The 21,589-nt window shown below is 41.3% G+C and overlaps 1 protein-coding gene and 1 long non-coding RNA gene across 2 annotated transcripts; one reads left to right on the forward strand and one right to left on the reverse strand.

Moving 5' to 3' along the window:
- Nucleotides 1-207: 207 nt before the first annotated feature.
- On the reverse strand, nt 208-11,480 carry LOC118533603 (uncharacterized). The gene is made up of 3 exons (XR_004916295.2): nt 11,203-11,480; nt 7,287-7,371; nt 208-303 (listed from the first exon to the last, which is right to left on the reverse strand). It is a non-coding gene; the product is annotated as an uncharacterized LOC118533603 (long non-coding RNA).
- A 64-nt stretch (nt 11,481-11,544) lies between these two features.
- NDUFAF4 (NADH:ubiquinone oxidoreductase complex assembly factor 4) lies at nt 11,545-20,227 on the forward strand. Its single transcript, XM_036088952.2, has 3 exons — nt 11,545-11,790; nt 12,315-12,418; nt 18,128-20,227. Exons 1-3 carry the CDS (start codon nt 11,580-11,582, stop codon nt 18,413-18,415), a joined length of 603 nt encoding a protein of 200 aa, XP_035944845.1. The 5' UTR covers nt 11,545-11,579; the 3' UTR covers nt 18,416-20,227.
- Nucleotides 20,228-21,589: the final 1,362 nt, after the last annotated feature.

The following is a 21,589-nucleotide window of genomic DNA, read 5'->3' on the forward strand; positions in this document are numbered from 1 at the left end:
GACCAGGGCTATTAAAACAGGCAGGTCCTAGGTGTGGGACTTCTCAGATGACACTCCTGGGTTCCAAAGAAGGGAAACTCTCTGGAAGGGGTGGTGTTGTGGGTAGTAAAGACGTCTGCTGTGGACGCAGACACCTGGTGTAGCTCTTCACTCCCAAAGTGAGCGGATGTTGTCATGGGATCAGGGAAATTCCATGTCACAACAGAACTTGGGTAAATGGCAGCCTGGTTCATTCCTGGTCTTGGAACTCCTGGCACATACCTCTAGTTCTCTGCCTGGCACCTCTCTTTTCCCACCTGTCACCTATATGGAAAAGTACAAAGTACTTTAAAGCTTTCTTTTTTTCTTTTTCTTTCTCCACTTGACTTTTATTATTTTTTTAACTAACATATAATGTATTTTTTGTTTCAGGGGTACAGGTCTGTGATTCATCAGTCTTACACAATTCACAGTGTTCATCATAGCACATACCCTCCCCAGTGTCCATCACCCAGCCACCCCATCCCTTCCACTTCCCACCACTCTAGCAACCCTCAGTTTGTTTCCTGAGATTAGGAGTCTCTTATGGTTTGTCTCCCTCTCTGGTTTCCTCTTGTTTCATTTTCCCCTCCCTTCTCCTATGATCCTCTGTCTTGTTTCTCAAATTCCTCATATCAGTGAGATCATATGATCCTTGTCTTTCTCTGATTGACTTATTTTGCTTAGCATAATACCCTCTAGTTCCAACCATGTCATTGTAAATGGCAAGATTTCATTTTTTGATGGCTGCATAATATTCCATTATAGACACACATACACCACATCTTCTTTATCCATTCATAAAGCTTTCTATTCAAAACTACCCATCCACCTTCTTATTAATTATACAATTCCAGCAGGACAATACTGCTGACATTCTATGTCTAACTTTTCATGTGTCCAAATCACAACTGCAGCCCTACATATAAAAGGCATAGCGCTTTTAAATCTTTTCTGAATGTGCTGATGCCCTACAATAGCTCTAGTTTCCTTTTCTCATTAGCTCTCAAATGCTGAACTGAAAATAATTCCATCTAGTAGGAAAGAGTCCTCGATGAGGAATCAGGATACCTGGATTCTAGTTCTAAACCTGCCCCTACCCATCTGGAGAAGCTCAGGTAAGTCATCCCATTTCTCCTGAGTCTGTTTCTTCATTCATTATGGAGCTAAGAGATGAGACTGCCTTAGCTAAAGAGTAATCCAGAACAAGGTGAGCAGGGTAGCAGATTGGCTCTTTTTAAAACTGTGGGATAAGCTGGGATGCAAAGCATAGTCCAGAACCAAAATCAAGACCAATCACACAAGGTGTTGAGTGTAAAAACTGGGTCATTAAATCCAGAAAGACCCTAAAATTAAGCTTCATGACACACATGTGAAATTCCATGGCAGAGCAGTTAATTTTAGGCTTTTTTTTTTTTCTCTCTGCAGGAAAAACAGGAGTGTTTTTCTCTATGCAGTGTCTCTATGATTACTGCCCTTGACTTGGTGTGGTTCTGGTAGGGATGCCTAATACTCGATCCCAACTGAAAAATGGGCACATAACCCACTTCAGGTCACTTACTGTCCCTCTTGCTAAGAATTTAAATCCGGGGCAGAAAAAATTCCAGCAGCAGAAGGCAACTGGACTTGAGTCAGCAAATGGTAACATCTCAGTCCTCCTGCTGTGAGACCCTCTAGAGCTGCCCCTGTAAAGCATTTCCTTTATCAGGTCTCAGTACCCTTCAAAAAAAATTTTTTTTTCTAAAGTGGGCATTCAGTTTCTCTTGTTTGCACGAAGCAAACAAAGTGTATCCTCAAACACTTAGAATTCAAATAGGCATAAGTAAAAAACTTTGGTCTTTACGGGCAGCCGAACTCCTCCAGAGAGCGGCTGGGAGCAGGAAGGACATATATCGGAGCCTGCGCTCGGAAGTGGGAGTGGGAGGGGGCAGGGGCGCGTCATCAGTGGACTGTTTCTCATTGAGAAATGAGCTGATTATGCCAGATTATTTCTAAGCTCTAACATCCTATGATTCAAAGTGATCAACTCCATGGCCCAAATGATTAGTGCGATGTTTAAGTGGGATGGAGAGAGAGAAAAGGCTTTGTCTTTTTCTTTTTTAGTCTTTCTATTTTTGGCAAGGGCTTAGTGGACAGAAGTATTCAGAAGTGTAGGGTGACACATGAATCCAAGCAAGCACTGTAATTCTGGACTGTAAGCGCAGAGGTGACAGAACCCTGGTAATAACACTCACGTGACATTGTTCACATATCTCACAAATTAATCTGCCAAATCATTAGGTAAGCCCAGTTTTATCGCTAAATGTATAGATTTATCCTTGAACACTTCTGTGTGTGTGGCAAAGTCTTGGCGTTTTCCTTTTCCAGGAATATTCCTTGATGTTAACATCAGCTTGTACTTTTGTACCTTGGGCTACGGTGACACAGAAAGTCCTTCATTCATCTTGAAATTTCTTCCAATTTTTTTTGTATGCTACCAAGGAGTATATTTGCCTGGCAACAGAAACACAGATACACCATTGGTTGGTTTGCTGGCCTGCGATCCTTTTTGGGGGTTTTATGGCTTAGCTGTTCTAGAAGGGACGACACCAATACACACAAGTACCATGTTAAGCATGTTTCTGCCTCAGAGCCTTTGCATTTTCTGTTCTGTTGGCCTGGAACGCTGTTGGAGGGGGTTATCAAGAAGACATTACCACCAGTTGACCTGTGAGCTGGACCTGGGTCATTGGAGGCTCCCCACCCTCTCTCCCCTGTCCTTGTCACAAGCAAGGCTTGGGGCTGCCTAGAAAATATTCTTTTTCCATTAAAATGGGAGTCAGAAGTCATGGCGTCTGGTGTGGCTGTCTGTCAACTTAATCATGTTGTCTCAGGCCCGTGAAGATTTAGTTTCCCTTGGCTGCTGTACCAAATAAGAACAAATTCGATGGCTTAAAACCATACACATCTCTTCGCTTACAGTTCTGGAGGTTAGAAGTCTGAAATCAGTTTAACTGGCCCAGATCAAGATGTCTTCAGGACATCACATGTTCTCACTGGAGTCTCTAGGGGAGAATCTGTTTCCTTGACTTTTCCAGCATTCCTGGACTCATGGCCTCCTCCTTCACCTTCAAGCAGGCAAGGCAGCAGCTTGCCTCAGTGATGACACCACTTTATTCTGTGTCAGATTGTCCTCAGCCTCCTTATCATAAGGAAACTTGTGACCACACTTTGGGCCCACCAAGATAATCTCCTCATTGCAAGAGCCGTAAATCGATCACACCTGTAATGTCTCTTACAGTTAAGATACTTTCTCAGATTACAAAAATTAGGACCTTGATGTCTTTGGGGCCATTATTTAGCCTCCCACACCTCTAGATCTTAGTTGTCCTATGGGTGAAGTGTAGGAAGTTTGCTGCATGATCGATTATTCAGGAGTATATGAGCTTCCTGTCTGTTCTGTTGGATTCTGAATTGGAAGATGAAAAATTAATTAGTCACTCACATGCAAAGTAACACTATTAGTTGTACATCTTGGGCACTAACCAGAACCCTAATTTGGGGGGTGGAGGTGGGGGGCTGGCAAGGGAGCAGGGATGGGATGTTGTTATTCACATGAATCATATTTCACTTGTCATCTGGCTCAACCAACCAGTTAAAAACAAAGATGGCCTTGTAGCAGGAATTGGTACAGAAATGAGCTGGGTGAGTTCAGTTTCAGCATCTTGAGATTACAGAGTCACTCTTCTGATGAACAGCAACTGCTCCAGTCTTTAAAGGGCAGCAAGCCAGTGAAAGGAAAGCCTGTGGGCAGTGAAGTGTGCAGAGAGGGTGAGACACAATTTCAAGAGCTTTTTGAGCATGAAATGTTTAACAGCCATATTATGACTTTATTGCTCAAGTTCACTGAAAACAAATAAGAACAAATTTACCAAATGTAAAACCACCCAAAAGTCTGTACTTTTTTCTCTTTCACAGATCTTTTAAAAATATTACTATTACTTCATAGTCATATTTTAAAAGAGTAATCCTTGTTTTTGGTGAGATGCTCTTAGAATGTTAAGATATATAGAATTTGCTTCAGCATAACTGGGGAGGTGGGAAAATGAAAAGGTATATAGAAGAAATTAGATTGGCAATGAATCGATGATTACTGGTACTGGGTGATGGGTACAAAGTAGTTCATTATACTAAACTCAGCATATTTAAATATGTGTGAAATTTTCATAATCAAAAGTTATTTTTAAACAAGTTGCCACTCGTTTTTAACAGAGCAACAGGCTAAATAATAAGATTCTCTCTTGTTTGCATCAACATGTACGATTTCTTACAGAAAACACGGTCAAGGTCCTTATCAAAAGGTAGCTAGCTAGGTACGTGAATTACTTCTTCAACAAAAGCAGAAACCTCCTCTATTAGTTTACTTGATGACACTGTGAGATTTGTAGGCAGGACTGATATTTTTAGCTTTCTCTGGAAGCAGAAGTGCTGCTGTGTCTGGGGCCATGGGGTTGGGGACCTGTAAGTCAACATGATTGCATGGGTACATTCTGAGCTTCAATTTAGTCAAAAGCTCTAAAAGATATTACCTACACCAAGAGTGGCATGAGAATATTAAAACAGATAACTACATTTCATGCTCCACCCTCTCAATCACAAATCCTACTGTCTAAGCTGCTGTCTTATTCATCCAGTGTAAGTGGAAGGTATATTTAACAGTGTTCTTCCACAGATCTCTGATTAAACAGTATCTCTAAGAAAAATGGACAAAAGGACCTTACCTTCCACATGGACAATGATAGCAGGATCTTACCTGGCTCCTCTCTTCCAAACCACCCTTTATGTAGATGTCAATCATTTTTCTAAAACAGGCCTATGACTCTCTAACTTCAATTCAAGAGACCTTCACACATAGAGAAAAGAAGGACCAAACTCCATAATCCATCATTTAAAGACCTCTACCAGCTGGCCTGTGTTGACTTCAACAATATCTTTACCTTATTCTCTGTGTCTCTTTCTTCCTAACCACCCTCTCCTTTTTTTTTTTTTTTAATCCCTGATGGCATATGTTTCGATTCTTTGAACTGATTATGAATCTTGCCAGTTCCCTCACTTATAAGTTGAATGAAATCATTTGTATGTGTTTTTATCTTTGTATGGGTTGTGATTTTCTCCTTTTTTAAAAAAATTATATGCATTTTTTTCGGGGATACAGGTCTGTGATTCATCAGTCTTACACAATTCACAGTGCTCACCATAGTACATACCCTCCCCAATGTCCATCACCCAGCCACCCCATCCCTCCCACCCCCAACCACTCCAGCAAACCTCAGTTTGTTTCCTGAGATTAGGAATCTCTTATGGTTTGTCTCCCTCTCTGGTTTCATCTTGTTTCATTTTTCCCTCCCTTTCCCTATGATCCTCTGTCTTGTTTCTCAAATTCCTCATATCAGTGAGATCATATGATACTTGTCTTTCTCTGATTGACTTATTTCGCTTAGCATAATACCCTCTAGTTCCATCCATGTCATTGCAAATGGCAAGATTTCATTTTTTGATGGCTGTATAATATTCCATTGTACATATATACCACCTCTTCTTTATCCATTCATCTATCGATGGACATCTTGGCTCTTTCCACAGTTTGGCTATTGTGGACATTGCTGCTATAAACATCAGGGTGCATGTACCCCTTCGGATCCCTACATTTGTATCTTTGGGGTAAATACCCAGTAGTGCAATTGCTGGGTCGTAGGGTAGCTCTATTTCCAACTTTTTGAGGAACCTCCATACTGTTTTCCAGAGTGGCTGCACCAGTTTGCATTCCCACCAACAGTGTAGGAGGGTTCCCCTTTCTCCACATCCTCGCCAACATCTGTTGTTTTCTGACTTGTTAATTTTAGCCATTCTGACAGGTGTGAGGTGGTGTCTCATTGAGGTTTTGATGTTGAGTGATGTTGAGCGCTTTGATTTTCTCCTTTTACTGGCAAAATCTTTGTGTGACTGCATGTATGTTTCCCCCTACCCTCTTGTGTTTTTGTTTCTACTAGGTTCTTTCCGTTCATTGTCCCATGTGATAACACTACATTGCAGTACTGTCATTCCTGGTCACAAGGACTTGACTTTGACTTTATCCTTAGTGCTCCATACAGTGCTTTGGCATGTTGTCGGGCACTTGCCATATTGAGTGAGATGTGAGGGGAGGATGCAGTTTTTGAAGTCTCCTGGGTTTGTGGCTTCAAGGGTGGGAGGCGTACCTTCCTTGGGCTCTGGGATTGCCTGGGTCCACTGCCACCCACTTCATGCTCAACCCTACTCTCAGGCTACCTGCTATGTTTTATTCTTTTTCTATTGCTGCATAGCTAGTAACCACAAACTTAGAGCCTTAAGACCATATCCATTTATTATCCCATAGTTCTGTAGGTCAGAAGACCAGGCAGGCTTGTCTGGGTTCTCTGCTTGGGGTCACTGGGCATCATAGAATTCTGCCTATCACAGCTGCCTCCCTGTCTGGGCTAACAGTGGGACATCCAACAGAAATGAGACTCAGTAAAGGGTTGTGTGCACTCAAGTTTAGGGGGAGGTATGGAATTCCTAGAGACAGAGGAAGGGAGAAGCTAGCAGAAAAGGAGACAATCAGGATATAAAAGGCACAAACTGACAATAAGAAAGTGCTCCCAAAAGTTTATGGGCAAGGATATTTCATATACCTTCTAGGGTATCCACCATTTTATAAACAACAGGCTAAACGCACCCTCTAAGATACCTCTAACATGGATAAAATACTAGACTATTGTAATAATGTATTAATGAAATAAACTATCTGAGAAAACTATAAAGTGCTAACCAAACCTAAAGTTATTGCTATTAAAATATTTCATATTATATTAATATTTTCAATATATAAAAGAATAGCTAACAGTTCTCGGGGCGCCTGGGTGGCTCAGTCGTTAAGCGTCTGCCTTCGGCTCAGGTCATGATCCCAGGGTCCTGGGATCGAGCCCCGCATCGGGCTCCCTGCTCGGCCAGGAGCCTGCTTCTCCCTCTCCCACTCCGCCTGCTTGTGTTCCCTCTCTAGCTGTCTCTCTCTCTCTCTGTCAAATAAATAAAATAAAATCTTTAAAAAAAAAAAAAAAAAGAATAGCTAACAGTTCTTGTATGATTATTATATGTCAGGTCCTGTGCCTTCACATTGCTTATGTCTCTCAGCAATCCTGTCAGGTGAGTAGTATTGTTATTCCCATTTTACAGGTGAGGAAACTGATTAAAAGAAAAATTTAGGGACTTACCCCAAAATCATGGAGTCAGGAAGATAGAACCAAGATTCAAATGCAGCGCTGTCTACTGCCAGTCATTCATAAGCATTATGTTAATCTATGGATGTTAAAGAAAGAGTCAGAGAAAGTTAGAATCAGAAAGAAAGGGCCAGACCTGAAGATGCAGACAGATGGGGAGAACAAACATGGTCCCTACCTCTGGAGTTACTGAGTTGGGTTCACTAGCTAAGGTAAACTGGTCTGGTGACAATTTGCTTTTTACAGCTTTTAAGGAGAACATCTGGAATTCTCTGTTTCATATTCTCTGTTTTCATAATCTTGGAAATAAAAATTAGATCTTGAGGATTTGCTTGCTATTTATGACTTTGCGCTTTTTTTTTTTTTTTTTTTTCCTGGCCAAATTGTCAGGGGTAACTTCTGTAGCTGGGGCCAAGATGGGTAATTATTGTACTGATTAAATTGCTATGGACAGAACAAAATGACCTCATTAGACTCAACCCCAAACCTAGCCATGAGGAAGCGTTCCTTTGTTCCATAAAAAGCAAGATCATGGGGTTGTGGAGGGGTGGATACACTACGAAGGCAATCTGATGCAGGGAAAACTGGAGAGGAACAAGGAAACAGCAAGTGACAAATGGGGATAGCGAGCAAGGGGAAATGGTGGACTGGAAAATAAACACCATTGGAAATGTGGCTATCTGTTTGGGGGGAAAATATGGATCCTTACATCACAGCGTGATTTTAAATGTCACTCTGTACATAACTAGATCTCTCTTGTCCCTATTATATTTATTGTTTGGTTTACCTATTTGTATCAATATCACACTGTAAGGTTTTATACTGTGTTCTGATATCTTACAGGGTAAATCCTCCCTCACTGCTGTTTTTCAAAAATGTATTGGTTCCAAAGCAATCTTGAGAACAAAGCTGGAAGCATCATGTTCCCTGATTTCAAACTATATTATAAATCTGTAGTAATTAAAATAGTGTAGTATTGGCATAAAAACAGACATGCTGATCAATGCAAAAGAATGGAAAGCTCAGAAATAAACCTGTGTTAGATACTTCCTCATATATATATATATATATATATATATATATAATGTACTATATATAATATATATATTATATATTTTTTATACTTTTAAACTGTGAAACCCATTAATTACTATCATCTCAATTTGAAGATGAGGAGAGTAGGTTCAACCAGAGTGAGTGACTTTCACAAGGATCCACTTCTGGCAGAGGGTACGTGTCTAGGGCTTGGACTCCAGCTCAGAGGCTGTCTTTGGGTTTATTTGATATTTACTTGACATTTGTTTAGTACTTAGTATGTACCAGGCTCTGTTCAACATGATGAATATAGCAGTGAACAAAATAGACACAAATTTCTGTCCTCATAGAATTTATATTCTATTATGTTGGCAGGATCCTGGGTTTATTTCATTAGTATCCTAAGATATTTAGCAATACAAAGCTATCATAACACTCCATTCAGAGAGATGCTTAATTCTGAGCAGCATCCTGGTTATACTTTCCTTGGGGACCTGACTTCAACCATTAACAGAAGCCCGGGAGAATTCTGAGCCCAGACTTCCTGTTACTTTGCATATTTTGACAAGAAGAGCTGGAAGTATGCATTTGTGATTTGGGTTTTATTTCCATGATGACTCCCAAGTGATGACAGCTACCTGTGCATTTCCAATGGGAGTACCTCCGCTTCTGTTCTGCTTTTTTGAGGGCTTGCGCAGCACGAGGCCAGAACCAGGCAATAATGTAGCTGGCACAGGTTGGACACTCCTGAAACACTGGATCCAAATTCTACCTATATGTGCGAATTCAAAGAATCCTTTCATTCAGTAATCTCCACAGCCCCTACACTTCCTGTAACTTCCGTCACACGTTACTTATACGCTGCGAGCTGTATGTCTCACATGCTACTGTGAGTATGGTAAAATTTCTATGAAAACGAATTTTTTACTTTCAAAATATTTTAACAGGCAGTGAGTAGAAAGTGCTACCATAACTGTTGAAGCTCCTGGACATAATGAGGGAGAGGAAAATTTCTTGGCATCCACAGAACTACGAATATCTGGGCTATAAAGCACATTGATATAGGCGTGCTTAAGTCTCAAAGATGGAAATCTTGGAGCAGCCTGCCACCCTCAGGATAACTTCCCAACTAACTCTACCAGAGAAAACTGGCTTTAGCCTCTATCAATTTCAAAGACCAATCCCGTAAAAACACGTTTCATGATAATCGATGGTGGAAGCTATGTTCCTTGCAGTACTTTGGCTATGATTAAGTATTATATTTAATAATTACATCAGTTTTCTTTAAATAAAATTTCCCCTTTCTTTTATTCTTTTTTAAAAAATTATTTTTATTCAATTATCTTTACATCAATTCTTTCCCTGCTTTTCACTGGTTAAAAACAACCAACCAACTTAATTTTCCTCAGGAGAGCTGAGAACACTAAAAACAGATCTTACAGCCACAGTCTGTGGAAAATATGGTAACTTTGGAAACCCTGCTACTTCCTCGTGGGTCCTTTTTATGGATTAATGACATTTCTAAAGAATCATAAATAGAAGGAGCAACACAGTAATCTGCTTAGAAATGGGGAGCCGGAGGAGGCAGAAAGAGAGATAAAATGTTTAACACTGGTGTTTTTTTCTAATATCTTACTGGCTATTCCTTTCATTAAGTTACAAAGAAGTCTCCCTGACTTAAAAAGAATGAGAAAGGCAGGACGAATGAAAAATAAGCTAGGGAATGACGCAGTGACTTAGAACTTAATAGTATACACAAATAACACAAATTGGTACAAAAAATAAACAGAAGAGAAAGGATAACACGACTGAACGTCAGGGTTCGGAGCCGATGTAGGAAAGAACGTCAGGGTTCGGAGCCGAGGGCCAGGAAAGAATTCTTGAGATGTCTTTGGTGCAAAAAGGTGATTTTATGAAAGCACGGGGACAGGACCTGTGGGCAGAAAGAGCTGCTGCACCGGGGTCATGGCTGATTATATATTTTCAAGTTGGGAGGGGGTCAGGGATAGCGTAAGTCTCTAAGGAATTTTGGAAGCAAGGTTTCCAGGACCTTGAGGGGGCTAGCTACTGTTGGGAATAGGTCATTCATTACCATCTAATAAAGCCTTAGTCATGAGACCCTTCAGATGTATATCGGTGGGCCATACGCTTGGGGGATGATTGCCAACATGTACCTTGGGGGGTTTAGAGATAAAGGAAGTTTCCAAAGGAACTTTTATATGTTAAAGTAGACTTACAGCATCCTGGTGGGGGGGGAGGGGGTGGGGCTAGGGTTGCCTTTTGCCCTTAGCAAAGTATTAACATGGAGGCAGTTGAGTCCCTAGAGGAAGGTCACTCTGCCTGTTTCAAGGACTTGTCAGTGGGCTCTAGGTAGTAAGGAAATTTAATAATTTTCCTTCTGCCTTTGTTTCCCACATCAATACAATCAAGTCAAATTGCCTTAGGAGAGCAGGGTGTAAAAGATCTAGGAAAAAGAGAACAAGGTAGTCCAGAAAGGCATCAGGCAAGGGCGCAGGAACATAAAGGGCATTTAAATATAAAAGAGTGAGAACAGATACTCGTCGGGAAAGAATACACTTTATCTTTTTTTGAGATTTTTATTATTGTTATATTTTTGAGATTTGTTTTTATTTCTCTAAGTCATCTCTGCACCCAACCTGAGACTCGAACCCACAACCCTGAGATCAAGAGACCCACGCTGCACCCTGCGACCCAGCCAGCGCCCCCAAAGAATACACTTTCATTATTTTCCTCTCAGGAAACAGGAAAGGGCGATTTAGGACCTTCCCTTATCCTGGTGCACTTAGTTCCATTTTTATTGGCTTTTCTTTGGCTACGTTGACCTATGAAAGGATTTCAAGATCAATTTCCTTACGACTTTGATTCTCTACTCAGCCGGCAACTTCAGAATCACGTGGAAAGCTTGAACCAACAGCGGTGCTCACTCCGGGGGAATTAAATCCCAAAGTCTGAGGTGAGGCCTGGCCCGGCACTGTTCTAAAGCTTCCCGCCGGAGTGCCGGAGTCTGCAGGGGTGAGAACCGCCGCGGGTCGGAGCCTAAGCCCCGCGTCCTCTCGCGGAAAGCGGCCAAAGTTGGGGGCAAACCTCGCGCCCACAAGGGAGGCGCTCCCTTTGACACGCTCAGGGCGGAGACGCGGCGTGCGCCCTCCCGACCGCTAGGGGGCGAGCCGCGCGCATTTAGCGTCCATTTTCCGGCGGGCAGCCGGGTCGACCCCACAGTGCGCATGCTCGATGCGTCCCGGAGGTCGCCGGCGCCGGTGTTTTCCCACGTGCAGCGAGAAGCAGAGAACATCATGTTGTAAGGAGATGGGGGCCTCGGTGTCTCGCGCAATCAGGAATTTCAACCTAGAGAACCGGGCGGAACGGGAAATCAGCAAGATGAAGCCCTCTCCCGCTCCCAGGCACCCCTCCACCAAGAGCCTTCTGCGAGAGCAGATGAGCTGTAAGTGGTGCAAGGGCACGTCGGAACTCCGCGCGCGGGCTCCCGGGGCGGGCTGGGCGGTTCCGCGCCGGGGGATCTTGGTCCCGTGGCAGGGGTAACCGGGGTCGGCGGCAATGACTCGTCAGCAGAGCGCGGCAAGGTGGAGCCCCCAGGCCGTGACATTGAGAGAGTCCCAGGGCGCCCGCGGTGGAGTGACGGCTCCGCCCATTTGGTAGTTCCGGAGACGGCGGCCGCTGCCCCCGCTGCCCCGGCCCCTGGAGGCTCTTTACTGTCTACCGACTCGCTGCAGGGAATCCCAAAATGGAAGGGATCATGTTCCTCGGAAGTGCTCTCTGGGTGTCTTCACAGAACGATGGACGCTGAGCCCGACCTAGCATTTTGATTTACATGTACAGTACTTCCCGTCTTGTCCGAGTGATTGTTTATTAAACAAAAAATTAAAAGTGGCTGTCTTGCGTTGTGTTAGGATCTTAGAGGAAATTTTCTTTGGTTTTAATATTGTGACATTCTTTTTCTTTTCGTAGGCCATCCAGAAATTAAGGGAGAAATTGCTAGAAAAGATGACAAACTGCTGTCATTACTAAAAGATGTGTATGTTGATTCCAAAGATCCGGTGTCTTCTGTGCAGGTAGTGTGTGTTTTAATTCAGCAGATAAGTAATTTAACTTTTTTGTGCTCCAGGAAAAGGATCAAGAGAAGTGTGGTAGGTAGTAAAAGACAGTGAGTGCTCTGCATGTTTAAAAATTGTCAATGTAGTTGTGACCAGATTACAGTGCATTGGCAAAACTTAAGCATAGTGGTGATATTATTTCACAATTTATAGGATTTGGTAAAGTACTTCTAGTGGTTGTCATTTGAGTCACCAAAGGAAAGCTTTAATACTGTTTTCTTATCCTTAAGTGGATTGAGTTTCGTTCTAATCTGAGGGATTCCTTTAGTGTTGTGTTGTTGGTGTTTGTTTTTTTGTTTTTGTTTTTTAAAGATATATTCAGTTAGGAAATGTAAAAATTGGTAGATTATGGAATACATTGGGAATCGGAACCTATATGTAAATCCGTATATAAATGCCACGCACAAGTGCTTTGTATATAGTTATGAACAAAGCAGACCTACTCCTTGCTCTCAGTGCTTAGAATATTGTGAGGGACACAGAGATTAAACAGATGAGCAACTGTAAGTACATAATTACTGATATGTCTGTGAAGGACAAGTATAGGCACTGTGAGTACATCAGAGGGACCTGTTTGTGATTGGACGGGGTGGCTTCTGAGAAAGTGACTTTTTTTTTTTTTTTTTAAAGATTTTATTTATTTATTTGAGAGAGAGAATGAGAGACAGCACGAGAGGGAAGAGGGTCAGAGGGAGAAGCAGACCCCCCGCCGAGCAGGGAACCCAATGTGGGACTCGATCCTGGGACTCCAGGATCATGACCTGAGCCGAAGGCAGTCGCTTAACCAACTGAGCCACCCAGGCGCCCGAGAAAGTGACATTTAAGCCCCAGCCTGAAGGATGAGTCTGAGTTAACTAGATGAGTTTGTTGGGGCAGGCACATTCTAAGGAGGGGGAAGAGTTTGATTAAAGGAGAGAGAAGTGCCAATGACAACTCCCAGATTTCTTTCCATTCTAAAGTTCTCTGGTACTTTTGTCTACATAGGCAATACTGTTTGCGCAGATAGAGTTATTATTATAATTTTCATTAGATAAGTGAAATAAAGTTCATGTAAAATAAGGTCTGTGAGTTGTTGCGTGTAATAGCATTTATAGGGTTCATTTATCACCAGATGTTCCCATAAAAAAGAAGTGTTGATGTTCATGTTCTTTGTGTTGAATACTTCCATCAGTAACAGGTGTTGAATAATACTTCCAACTGTTGTTTCTCATGCTATACTAAATCATGCATTCAAAAATTGGCCCTTGGGGAGTGAAAAAAATTTAACAGTTTTTACAAGTACAGTTACCTAGATACAATACATAGATACACAGCGGTATTAAAATTTTATGGGGGGTATTAGGAAAAGTCTAAAAAGACTCATGGCGGGGGGAACAACAATGAAAAAGTTGAAGTACCTATTTATGTTTTGTCCCCTTTTCTCTTTTGGGTAGTTCCTAGTTTTCTTAATGATCTGTGATGTCTCTAGACATTAGTGATATCATGTGAAATAATTTATTTTTGTGTGGCTTTTTAACTTACTGCTGTTCAGAATTCCGTCAAATATGTTGGCCTTTTTGTTCTTCATGGTATTGGAAGTCTGGACTCAACTCTAACATGAAAATGGTTTTCTGTATTTTCTTTCAGTACTTTTATGACTGTATATTTTATATTAAAATCTTTATTTGGCAATAAATGTAGTGTTTGGTGTGTGGAGATCTTTTCTCCTAGATGGTCAGTTGTCTAAATACAATTTATTGAATAACCCAGTCTTTTCTCCACTCACTTAAATACTAATACATACAAGCCTGTTTATGGATTCATCAGTTCTAGTTATTTTTCTATTTTGACACTAGGATCATATTATGTTAATTAATGGAGCTTTGTAATGTGTCTTGATATCTTTTTCCCCAAAAGTTTCATGGCTCTTGTCACACTTTTTTTTCCCCCCAGATGAACTTGAGAATCACATTGTCAGGTTCTTTAATTAGTTAATCAAAAAGATTTATTTATTTGAGGGGCGCCTGGTTGGCTCAGTCGTTAAGTGTCTGCCTTCAGCTCAGCTCACGATCCCAGGGTCCTGGTATCGAGCCCCCTATTGGGCTCCCTGCTCAACGGGAGGCCTGCTTCTCCCTCTCCCTCTGCTTGTGTTCCCTCTCTCGCTGTGTCTCTCTCTGTCAAATAAATAAATAAAATCTTTAAAAAAAAATATTTATTTGAGAGCGCGCATGCGTGTGCTTATGCGCAGGGCGGGGGGGGGTGCGGTGTGGGGGGGCTTGGGGGTGGCATTTCTCAAGCAGACTCCCCCCTGAGTGCAGAGCTCTATGCAAGGCTCATCTCACAACCCTGAGATCATCACCTGAGCCGAAATCAAGAGTCAGATGCTTAACTGACTGAGCCACCCAGGCGCCCCTCAAATTGTCCTGTTCTTTAATAAGTCTGATTTGGATTCTGAGTGTAATTGGAATGTATAGGTTAATTTGAGAATTAGCATCTTTGTATTATTGAATCTTTGGGGGATAGAGGGAAAGCTGTTACTGTGGGATCTTTTTTCACCCTAAGTTTTTAAACTATTTATTGCCAGTATGTCAAAAAGTGAGTAATTTTTGTATTGCAGCTACCCACATTGCGAAGTTATTATTAGTTTTACGGTTGATTCTGTTATTTTTCTGAAGATAATCTCTATCATCTGCATAGAATTACAATTTTCCTTTCTAATATTTATACTACTTTTATTGTTTGTAGCATTAACATAGCAGTGAAAGTTGGTATTCTGTCCTATTCTGCCTTTAGATAGGGTGCCTCTGGTGTTTCAGCATTAATTATAATAAAATGATAAGGTTTCTGATTAAAAAATACTTCTATCACATTTGAGACTTTAATATGCTAAGAGTTTTTTAATCAAGAGAGGATGTTGAATTTTATCGTTTTTTTAAGTGCCATAATTTCAGTATTTAATATTAATCAGAAGGGAAATTTGAATAAAAGTAGATATGGAGTAGAAGAAGGATTACCTGGGACTATAAAGTTAAGAGAAGCTTTGAGTTTTGGAAAGTGAAGAAGTTGGGAAGAGTGTTTCAAATCAAAGTTAACAGTATAAAGGTAGGAGTGTGTGATGCCTTTAAGAACAGTTAGAGTTCATTACAGTCAGGGGAAGGTGTGAGCAATACATTTGGGAGAAATGGGATAGGATGGAGGTAATAGGGACCCAGTCATGAAAGTCATTATTTGTTGTGCTAAGGAATTTGCATTTTATCTTGAGGACAGTGGGAAGTCTTTGAAGAGTTTCACCTCAGATTGGCTTCAGAATGGGCTGGGAGGGAACAAAATGCATTTTATGCAGTCATAGGACACCATTTGGGAGGCTTTTGTAGCCGTTCCCACAAGATTCATTGGCTTGGACTAGGGTGATGTCGTGACAGGGAGAGAAGTGAATATGGGTTCAAGAGGGACTTAGAAGTCACTATCAAGGGGCGCCTTAACCTTAGTTGGTTAAGCGTCTGCCTTTGGCTCAGGTCATGATCCCAGCGTCCTGGGATCAAGTCCCTCATCGGGCTCCCTGCTCAGCGGGGAGCCTGCTTCTGCTTCTGCCTGCAGCTCCCCCTGCTTGTGCTTGCTCTTTCTCTGTGTCAAATAAATAAATAAAATCTTAAAAAAAAAAAAAAAAGTAGTAGTCATATCAACAGGATTTGGTCATTGATTGTGAGGGAGAGGGAGATGTCAAGTATAACAGAAGCTTTAAGTTTTGGAATGGGATATGGAGGGAAGTGATACTGGTCACGGGAGATGGAGAATATGGGGATAGAATTGGATTTTCAGAGGAAAGGGTTAAGTTCAGTTTTATGTTGATTTTGAGGTGATTGTAGATTTAAAAAATTTTTAAAAATATTTTTTAGTTTTTTCTGAGAGAGAGAGAACACACATGCACATGTGTGAGCAGGGGGAGGGGGAGAGAGAGAGAGAGAATCCTCAAGCCGACTCCCTGCTGAGTGCAGAGCTCAATGTGTGGGGCTGGATCTCACAACCCTGAGATCCCAGCCTGAGCCGAAGTCAAGAGTTGGATGCTCAACCAACTGAGCCACCCAGGTGCCCCATTGAGGTGCTTGTAGGTTATCCAAGTAAAGATGCCCATTAGGCATTTGGGAATTTAGATCTGTAAGTAAGAAGAAAGGTCTAGGTTTGAGATCACCTTTGAAAGTTATTAACATGTAGGTAGTAATGAAGTCCAAGGGGTATGTGGGATTATTTCAGTAGAATGTAAACAGTAAAAAGAGGGCCTGGGCCAGAATTTGGAGCACGCTGACCTTCAGGGGGCAGCTGAAGGAAAACAGTCTACAAGAAGAAAGAAGGAACCACTGGAGAGACAGATGGAAACCTAGGAGAGGAGTGTCATGGAAACCAAAGGGAGAGATGATTATGGGTGTATTGGGTGGTCAACAGCATCAGATGCTGTCGTGAGTTCACATAAAGCCTAAAAATTGTCCTCTGCATTGAGATCTAATCCTGGATTGGAGATCACAAATAATCAGTTATCTTGAAGGCTCAACTAAGAAGGAAACTGGCCATAAAAGAAGTGTTGGTTCAGGTTTGGTGGGCATTTTTTTTTTTTAAGATTTTATTTATTTATTTGATAGAGACACAGTGAGAGAGGGAACACAAGCAGGGGGAGTGGGAGAGGGAGAAACAGGCTTCCTGCTGAGCAGGGAGCCCGACGCAGAGCTGGATCCCAGCACCCTGGGATCATGACCTGAGCCAAAGGCAGACGCTTAACGACTGAGCCACCCAGGCACCCCTTGGTGGGCATTTTTAAAAGGTAGTGAATTACAGCATTTTTATATTTTGACCAAATAGCAGCAGTAGGCAGGGTGCAGTTGAAAGAAAAAGGAAAAAGGAATGATTGGCATGGCCAAGTAATGAACAACACACAGAGCACAATGCAAGGATTGCACTTGGTTGGGACAGACAGATGGAAAGATGGGTATGCATATGTTGTTTTGGGTCTGTTGGGTATTGGAAGCACAAGTTTATTTTCTCTCAAGAGGCATGATCTCTAGCAATATTTGAATTCATTTAAGGTGTTTGGAGGCATTGGATATGAAATACAAAACTAGGAAATGGAGTGGAGATTTTCGAGTAAGCTCTTAGGGCAGCATCAGAATTCTGCCCTTGTAAGGCAGTTTTAATCTAATCTATTCATTTTTGTTCTTTTTTTTTTTTTTTAAAGATTTTATTTATTTATTTGATAGAGAGGGAGAGCACAAGCAGGTGGAGTGGCAAGCAGAGGGAGAGGGAGAAGGAGGCTCCCTGCTGAGGAAGGAGCCTGACGTGGGGTTCGATCCTGGGATCATGACCTGAGCCGAAGGCAGCTGCTTAACCGACTGAGCCACCCAGGCGCCCCTTTGTTGTTCTTTAATATACATGAAATAATGCGATGAGTGGATGGTATACATTCAGTTGTTATTTTCTAGAACTACCTAAATTTCTTAATGGTGATTGAGCTATAGTTATGTAATGGCAGTGGGGCAAAAGTACCATCAAACTATGTGTCATTGTAATGAGAAAATGTAGTTTGGAGAAGCATGTGTAGTATTTATTTGAAGTAGTGGGGATTTGAGAAGCATGGAAGTCGATGTCAAATCTTTTCTCTCTCTTGTCTTGAAAGACTTTTGTTTTTGTTTTTGATACTAGGTAAAAGATGGTGGAACACGTCAAGAGCCGAAGGAGTTCAGATTGGCAAAAGGCCGTGACTTTAACATGATGAGTATCAAGAACATTCCCAAAGGCAAAATTTCCATTGTAGAGGCATTGACACTTCTCAATAATCATAAACTTTATCCAGAAACATGGACTGCTGAGAAAATAGCAGAAGAATACTATCTAGAACAGAAAGATGTAAAATCCCTTCTCAAATATTTTGTTACTTTTGAAGTCAGAATCTTCCCTCCTGAAGACAAGAAAGCGATACCATCAAAATGAAGAAAATTTTGAAATTACTTTTCCTATATGTAGTCCCCGTTCCCATGCCCTGTTTAGTTTCTCATTTTCAGCATGTTAAATTATACAAATCACTGAATGTTTAAAGCTCCCTTCTTGGGAGAGCGTACTATTTATTGGGCTTTGCTGAATTTTCAGGATTGCTGATAGAATGAATTTTGTTTCTTGTGAAGTTTAATTTGGTTTAGGTATATGTTCATATGAAATATCAGCAAGACTAATCAGCACATATATAAATTTATGATAAAAAACTTAAAGTGTAATTTTAGGCAAATCATATCATCAGCTTTTAGACTGGTCATATGGCCTCTTGGGAAATGTCCCGAATCTCTCATTTAACATTCAAAGTTTCACCGTCCAATTTAGGTGGTTAATTTATTCTTCCTATGGAATTGTGAAAGTAAGAGTTTTCCTAACTCTTAGGACTGTGATATTTTCTTGTTAGGGAGAGGGAGACTTGACTGCGAGGTAGGATAACAGTATTTCCCAAATGAAAGCAGACAGGAAAGTGGATACAAAATCAATAAAAAGTACATTTTATTATTACAGGGAATAAGAGCGAGGACTTCTCTTGTTTTGAACTGTTTTATTTAAGTATGGAATAACTTCTTAAAATTATAAAAAGGAATTGGTATTTACAAAATTTTAGCAATCTCTGTTTTGACAGCAGGTAGATCCAAAAGCTTTCAGAGAGGCAGGCAGTTGTGGGAGCTATCAGAAAAAAAGTCACTTCTCTGGATTTAATATAGAAATATAAGAAAATTGTAAAGAAGGGTTAAATCACAGAACCATGGTAAATGAAATTTAGTGACGAATTATATATATGTTTTCTAATTTAAATGCTGGTTGAAAGAGAGGAAAAAATTGCAAGAAGTTTAAAATTTGAACATTGGAAGGGACCTGGGAAATTGCTGCTTCATCCATTGAACCAACTTATGAGTACAGTGTGTACCAGTACTAGGGTCTTGAGTGAGATCATCTAAGTTTAGCTGTGTCGTATTACCACCTGTGGGATCTTGGGTAGATTGTGTAACCTCTTTGAGACTGAATTTCCTCTATGAAATGAGTATAATGCTGCCTTATTTAAATCTAACGGTTACTGTGAGGATAAATGATAATAAAGGACTGAAAGAATATGACTTATTTTTTCAGTTAAGAACAGAGGGCTGGGGAGGTTTCATGACTTGTTTAGGATTATTCTCTAGTTTATGACATAGCTGGGCCCAGAATCTAGGTTTTCAGATTCCTCGTGGCATGTTTTTTCTCCTGCTGTGCCAAAAAGAAGCTTATTTCAGAAGAGCAGAAAATGCAAGTTGTAGGAACATTGGAGAATGTGGTAAGAAAAATTCCAGGTTATCTGTGTCTTTCTAAAGGAAGGCAGACATTTGCTACTTCCCAGGGATTCCTTTGGAAATGGTATGGAAGATGCTGAGGAATTCAGCATGATGATGGAATGAAGCATTTGCAATGCTGAGAAGGGAAAAATGGGCTGAGACGGGAATTTTTAAACATGTTTTCAACGGCAGTTTCTTTATGTGAATAAACTGTACCTTGTTTATTGTGGTTCAAAACAGTAGTTCTTTTAAGAAAACAACTGTGTAAAATTGCATTTTAAAACTCTCGTAAATTAGTCATCAAAACTGTTTTACTTTATCAAATAAAGGTCAGTACTTGAATTAAAGACTGCTATTTCTGAGCCATCTTCCCTATTCAAATCTATACTGTGGTTAGGCTTCTGTAAATCTGGCTGTTATATGGTGTCACATGATCAAATAAAGTACTTCCCAAGTCTTTTATTGGTCTTTCACTGCTCTTTATTGTATGGAGAGCGCTTGGGTAGTAGTGATGTCACAGAAAGCATGGAGTTTAGATTCAGAAAACCTGGGTGTAGATCTCAGCATTGCCATTAGCCATGTGATCTCGGAAGTGAAATGGGTAATAATTGAGAACATCTTAAAAGCAATGACTGGGGCGCCTAGGTGGCTCAGTTGGTTAAGTGACTGCCTTTGGCTCAGGTCATGATCCCTGAGTGCCGGGATCAAGTCCCGCACTGGGCTCCCTGTGCAGCGGGGAATCTGCTACTCCCTCTGACCCTCTCCCCTCTCATGCTCTCTCTCACTCTCTCTCTCTCTCTCAAATAAAATAGTAGGAAGAGAAGTACTATAAACCATATTTTACAGGGGAAATTGAAGCACAAAGATCTAAACTTCAAAGATTACCTAGTAAGTGTAGGAACCTGGATTTAAACCTTAATAGGTTATTTTCAAAACCCTGTGCTCTTAAATGCTCTACTGCGTTACCCCTCTGGGACTGTAAGGATTAAGTGATGGCGCTCAAGGTGCGGGACTACTCAGTGCCCGCTGTATATGAGAATCATTGAACAACATGTCTGGGCCCTCTGTGCTGTGACAGACTGGTTTAATAAGATGCCTTTGTTGATGAGCTCTAGGTCAGGGATGTTTTTAAAAAATATTTAATGACTAGTGTGGCAGCAGACTGTTCAGTGTGAGCTGACCATCTGTGCAGATTGAATAACCACAATGTCTGGACATAAGGTTATTGTGAAGAAAAGGAAGGAGCAGGAGATAGGGTGGCTTTGAAGGAGAGAAGCTTTCCAGAGCATGAAGAGGGGAAGAGGAAAGAATTCCTGGAGATGAAAAGATTTGGCATTAAAAAGGTTAGGAGAGGAGGAACGTTAATTATTGGGTGGGCAGGAGGAGGACTGAGGTCCAGAGAGCCGATAAGAGCTGCCCAAGTGGGTAGATGTGGCAAAGTTCTACGATAAACAGGGTTTCCATATCATTTATTCCCAAACTGGGACACTTGAAAGTGAAAAGGGCATCAATTGCATTAGGACAGTAGGGATGATAGCATAAACTAGAATGTCTTAGATAAACTAGGAGGTGTGGTCATCCTAACCACAAAAGGCACTAACAGGAGGTCTTGAAGGGCATCTCACCATTAACCACTCAGGAATGGACCCTCTCATGGACATCCCCTCCATATCTACTCCATGCCCTTAAACACCCATAATCCCAAGAAAAAGAGTGTGGGGCCCTGGACAATTAGTGGTGGTGTGATTAGGAAGCTTCTGTATGCATAACGAGGTATTGAACTGAAGCAGCTCTAAGCACCCTGAACTGGGGCCGTGCTCGA

This window comes from Halichoerus grypus, chromosome 9 (genome assembly GCF_964656455.1).
Source record: "Halichoerus grypus chromosome 9, mHalGry1.hap1.1, whole genome shotgun sequence".
Lineage (NCBI taxonomy): Eukaryota > Metazoa > Chordata > Mammalia > Carnivora > Phocidae > Halichoerus > Halichoerus grypus.

Excerpts from the sequence above, each read along its gene's own strand:
- NDUFAF4 (XM_036088952.2), top strand. The coding sequence starts at position 11,580 with ATGCGTCCCGGAGGTCGCCGGCGCCGGTGTTTTCCCACGTGCAGCGAG. Across the intron at positions 11,791-12,314 it reads TCTGCGAGAGCAGATGAGCT|GCCATCCAGAAATTAAGGGA; the intron begins GTAAGTGGTGCA and ends TTCTTTTCGTAG. Across the intron at positions 12,419-18,127 it reads ATCCGGTGTCTTCTGTGCAG|GTAAAAGATGGTGGAACACG; the intron begins GTAGTGTGTGTT and ends TTTTGATACTAG.